Source organism: Rutidosis leptorrhynchoides, chromosome 3, assembly GCF_046630445.1.
Source record: "Rutidosis leptorrhynchoides isolate AG116_Rl617_1_P2 chromosome 3, CSIRO_AGI_Rlap_v1, whole genome shotgun sequence".
NCBI lineage: Eukaryota > Viridiplantae > Streptophyta > Magnoliopsida > Asterales > Asteraceae > Rutidosis > Rutidosis leptorrhynchoides.
This window is the reverse complement of record NC_092335.1, coordinates 674,856,719-674,862,317: the sequence shown is the minus strand read 5'-3', so window position 1 is coordinate 674,862,317 and position 5,599 is coordinate 674,856,719. Positions and strand designations below refer to the sequence as shown.

Genomic DNA, 5,599 nt, shown 5'->3' with positions numbered 1-5,599 from the left:
GACCTCGAAGACATTGATCAGGTTATCAAAAAAGTTTGGGATGAGGATTGTGGGGGTGGTTTGCGGATGGATTGCCGGTTAAGAAACAAGCTGAAGAATACCAAACTAGCCTTGAAATCTGCAAGTACCCAAAAGTTTGGTAATCTAGAGGGCGAAATCGAATTTTTTAAATCAATTGCAAACTCACTTGAGCTAGAAGCCGAGAAAGGGCTGATCACGGTTGACGAAAGGAAGCAATGGTTGGAGGCTAGAAAAGAATGGTTTCAAAGGGAAAAAATCAAAGTGGGTATGCTAAAACAAAAAGCCCGTGTACGTTGGATTCTTGAAGGTGATGAAAACACTAGATACTTTCACTCGGTTATCAAAAGGGGTTATAACAAAAACAATATTCGAGGCCTCTCCATTAATGGCATTTGGTGTGAAAATCCAAGAGACATCAAAGAGGCAGCCTTCAACCATTTTAAGAGCCGTTTTGAGGAGCATTCGGGTAGTAGACCGAGCCTAGTAGATCTTGTGTATCCTACACTGTCAAGCAATGAAGCTAATCGGTTAGAAGACCCCTTCAGTGAAGCGGAGATCTTTGAAGCCATACATGATTGTGGTAGTTCAAAGGCACCGAGACCGGATGGCTTTAACTTGAGATTTTACAAAAAAATTTGGGACATCATTAAGGTCGATGTTATCAGTGCTATCTCATGGTTTTGGGAGAAAGGTGAATTCTCAAAAGGTTGTAACGCCTCGTTCGTTACCTTAATTCCTAAAAAGAAAGATCCCATCAACCTTAGTGACTATCGTCCCATTAGCCTCATCGGAAGCTTCTACAAGATCATGGCGAAAATGTTATCCAATAGATTAAGAAAGGTCATTCCTAGTCTCATAGGTTCAGAACAAAGGGCATTTTTGAAAGAAAGATACATTTTGGACGGGGTCCTTATTGCAAACGAATCGATTGATTTTTTGAGGAATCACAAGAAAAAAAGTTTCATCTTTAAAGTTGACTTCGAGAAAGCGTTTGATAGTTTAAATTGGGATTTTCTATTAGAAGTCATGACGAGTATGGGCTTTGGTAGTAAATGGCGTAAATGGATCCTCGCTTGCCTAAAGTCGGCCACCATTTCTATTCTAATAAATGGTTCCCCAACCCGGGAGTTCTCTATGGGTAGAGGCGTTAGGCAAGGAGATCCCTTGTCCCCGTTTCTTTTCATCCTTGCCGCGGAAGGTCTAAACATTCTAACTAAGGCCGCGGTTGATCGAGGACTTTTTAAAGGAGTTCAAATAGGGAGGGATAATGTGTTGATATCTCATTTGCAATATGCGGATGACACCATGTTCTTTGGTGAATGGTCGAAGTCGAATGCTCGTAATCTTATCAACATTTTAAAATGCTTTGAGCTAGCATCGGGCCTAAAGGTTAATTTCCACAAAAGTTGTTTGTATGGTGTTGGTATTGATTCGGTGGGCATTGAAGATCTTGCTAGTCGTATGGGATGCCAGGCCGGTAAATTCCCATTCATCTACCTTGGGCTCCCAATCGGTGCAAAGATGAAAAAAATTAATGATTGGTCTCCGGTTATCGTGAAGTTTAAGAAAAGGTTATCGGATTGGAAAATGAGGACGATGTCTTTTGGTGGGCGATTAGTTCTTTTAAAGTCGGTCCTCAATAGTCTACCATTGTATTATTTCGCGCTTTTTCGTGCCCCTCCTTGTGTGCTTAAATTGCTTGAGAGTGTGAGACGTACGTTCTTTTGGGGAGGGGATCTTTCGGGCTCTAAAATTACTTGGGTCAAATGGGCAAACACTTGTCTTTCTTACGTGGAGGGGGGTTTAAATTTTGGGTCCTTAAAAGCAAAAAATATTGCTCTTTTGGGTAAGTGGTGGTGGAGGTTTAAAACCGAAACCAATTGTTTGTGGACCAAACTCATTAGAAGCATTTATGGAATTGATGGTGGCTTGAGGGCGGGGGATGGGCTTGCTCATCACCCAAACTCGGGTATTTGGAATAATATTATTTTTGCAGGTAATATCATTGAAGATCTTCAAGTTCCTTTCAAGAACTCCTTCCAGAAATCAATCGGTGACGGGAAATCTACCTCATTCTGGGACGACATCTGGTGCGGTTCGGAGAAATTCAGAATTTTATTTCCTAGATTATATATGCTTGAAACAAATAAAAGTGCTTCGGTTTTCGATCGTGTTGCTGCTTCTGCTACAGACCTCAGCTCAGTTACTGTTCCAGGCCATGTACCCACACCTCAGTCAGTTTCCACGACAGCAACAGCTCAATCAGGATCATCTTCAGGTCATTCGCGTGTGATGTCTCAGTCTGCAGCAGACCCGGTTCAAAATTCAGCAAGAATGCCCTCTGGTTCAGCTTGTATACCTCCTGGACGTTCTCAACACATCAATTTTAAATGGGCTTGGGCCCGTGAACCTTCAGGAAGAACACAGGATGAGCTGTTAGAAACAGAAAACTTAATTCGATCCATACAGCTCGATTTTGGTTCTCGTGAAACATGAAAATGGTCACTGGAAAGTAATGGTGAATTTTCGGTCAAAAGGTTATCTTCTCTTCTTGACACGGTTATACTTCGAGGTACTAATCATTCTTCGGATAAAACTTTGAAAAACAATCTTGTGCCAAAAAAAATTGAGATTTTTGTGTGGAGATCATTGAAAATGAGAATTCCGGTTCGAGTGGAACTTGACAAAAGGGGCATTAATCTCCATAGTGTTCGATGCCCCGTTTGTTGTGGAGATCTCGAATCGGTTGATCATATTCTAGTCAATTGTAGTTTTGCCCTAGACGTATGGAACCGAGTCTACAAATGGTGGAATATTGGTGCCTTCTCATCATCTCGTGTATCCGAGACTCTTCAAGGGAATTCCACACTTGCCAAATCCGCGATTGGTAAAAAAATATGGCAAGCGGTGGAATGGGTGTGTGCTTATTACTTATGGAAGAATCGTAACATGAAGACCTTTCAAAATAATCCGTTCAGTGCCTCGGTACTTATTAGTGAAATTCAAGTGAAGTCATATGAATGGATCTCGGGAAGAATCAAAGGAAAACACATCGATTGGCTCACTTGGCTTGTAAATCCTTATGTTTATCTAGATTAGCGTAACGTTGTATGTGTCGTGTTGGATGCGGTCTTTGCATCTTGTTTTTGTGAGTGACACTTTGTGACCCGGTCCCTCCTTGTAAGACCGGTGTTATCGTTTTGTACATTTTTTTTTTATATATCAATATATATCTCTCTGGCTTTTCAAAAAAAAAAAAAAAAAAAATTATAAAATAGGATTTTTTTTTTTTTTTTTTTCTTTAACTAAATCACTAATGGCTATCACTAAGGTGATTCCAATTCATGTACGCACTAGTTACATATTAATTTTAAAGTGACAATTAATGCACTGAACACTGATTTAAACACATTAAAAAATTCTACAATAAATATAGACAAAATTACGCACTTGGTCTCTAAAGTTTGTCTATTATTATATGTATGGACCTAAAGTTCTTTTTACGTGGACGCCCGTGATGTTTGTACATGTTGCGTTATTTATTCATGACTCTAACCGGCGTTAGTTAAATTTTTTTTTTTAACGGCAAAACAGTATATATTATATATATAAAAAACGACACATTTACAAGGAGTTCCAAATTACAAATGAACACCTACAATCATCTATATAGGTAAGAGTCGAAAAAACGAGAGAAAAAAGAAAGAGAGACCGAGATGCATAGACTCCACGAATGGCAGGAAAATGCCGTAGTCCGTTCATTATCATTAAGGGCGGGATTGGACTTGAGAAGAATTAACTTAACAAGCTGGAGTGGGAACGGGGTACAGTGTTGGCAATTCAACGACAAAGCACCTCGAACCACCCCAAATTCTCCCGACCAAAACGACTACTCCGGGAGTGGGGCAAAAAACCTGCGTGGAGTACAACATATTAACCTATCCCGGATCTTTTTGATGAGTAAGCTAGCTAGTCGTAAGCACGTGGATTTTCTAACCATATATCCCATTCGATTTTATGGCCTTTTACCCGGTTGGAGAACCATTCAAAACAATTAAGTTGGATTTCTTTAAAGATCATATTGCTTGTCGGTTTAGCTTTTGTGAAGGTGAAAGCGTTTCTATTCTTCCAAATCGAATAACCAGTAGCCCATTCAGTAGCTTGCCACAATTGTTTACCAACATCGTGGTAAAACTATGACCATTCCCGAGAAATGCTTCATTAATAGTCAAGTTAGGAAGGGAACCCAGATTCCACCAATCGAAGACCTTAATCCACACCTCTTTAGCAAAACTGCATGATATAATGGAGTGCTCCACCGATTCGAGCCCATTGTCACAGACCGGACATCGAACCGTACCCAAATCTACCCCGCGCTTATCAAGTTCCATACGCGTAGGTAACCGTTTGTGACGAGTGCGCCAAATAAACAGTTCGACTTTTAGCGGGACAAGGTAGTTACGAAGCGTCTTAATGCACGAGGGGGTGTTTGGAAGGTTGGCCCGAACTAAGAGGTCGGTGAGCTTCTTAACCGAAAACGACCCGTCCTTGCCCCAAGACCATGACCATTCTTCACAACCTGAGCTACATGGAACAAAACTAGATAAAAGGTTAGTAAGGTTGGTGAGGTCCCCAACCAATCTCCCCGAGAGATCGCGGGACCAGCACCAGGAAGTATGGATATTAGTATCCACCCAGCGGATGCGGTCGAGGACGGTGGCATCTGTATTAGAATCTAGTCGGAAAAGTCTATTGAATTTATCTTTAAGTAAAAAATCCCCAACCCAAAAATCGCCCCAAAAACGAGTACTAGCTCCATCAACAATCCTTTTTTTAAACGAGTGAGCAAAAGTTGAGTTATTAAAAGAGATGCTTTTACCCACATTGAGGATACCCGCCCAGGTGGAAGAAACCCGAGAAGAGGATGGAGACAGTAGGCCCCCGTCCTCCCCGTAGATATTTTTTATAATTGACACCCAAAGCGAGTCTTTTTCATTATAAAAGCGCCACCACCATTTTGACAACAAAGCACGATTTTTAATAGCAAGAGGTGCAATGTCCAACCCACCATGCTCGCGAGGCAAAAGACATGAATCCCATTTAATCCATGCCATTTTTGATGCCTCAGAGGACCCGCCCCAAAAGAAACGTCTTCTCAAACCCTCCAGTTTTTCAATGACACATGATGGGGATAAATATAATGAAAAAATAAAATAAAGGGGTAGACTAGATAATACCGTTTTAATTAGAGTGAGCCTCCCACCATATGAAAGTGATCTTGCTTTCCAATCCGCTAGCCGCTTACCGAACTTCTCGAAAACCGGTTCCCAAGCTTTTGACTGTTTCATAGACGAACCAAGTGGAAGACCAAGATAGGTAATCGGGAAAGTGCCTGCTACACAGCCAAGCCATGCTTCCATATTCTCAGTTTCTGAATTGGATACCCCGAGACCGTACACACAACTCTGATGGAAATTAATTTTTAATCCCGAAGTCGCTTCAAAGCATTTGAGAATTTTAGTAAGGTTTTGCACGTTTCGTCTGTTCCATTCCCCGAAAAATAAGGTACCGTCCGCGT

At 41.1% G+C, this 5,599-nt stretch overlaps 1 protein-coding gene across 1 annotated transcript; it reads left to right on the top strand.

Annotated features, from left to right (window-relative positions):
* Nucleotides 1-2,676: 2,676 nt before the first annotated feature.
* On the top strand, nucleotides 2,677-3,120 carry LOC139902634 (uncharacterized). Its single transcript, XM_071885241.1, has one exon. It carries the CDS (start codon nucleotides 2,677-2,679, stop codon nucleotides 3,118-3,120), a length of 444 nt encoding a protein of 147 aa, XP_071741342.1.
* The last annotated feature ends 2,479 nt before the right edge of the window (nucleotides 3,121-5,599 follow it).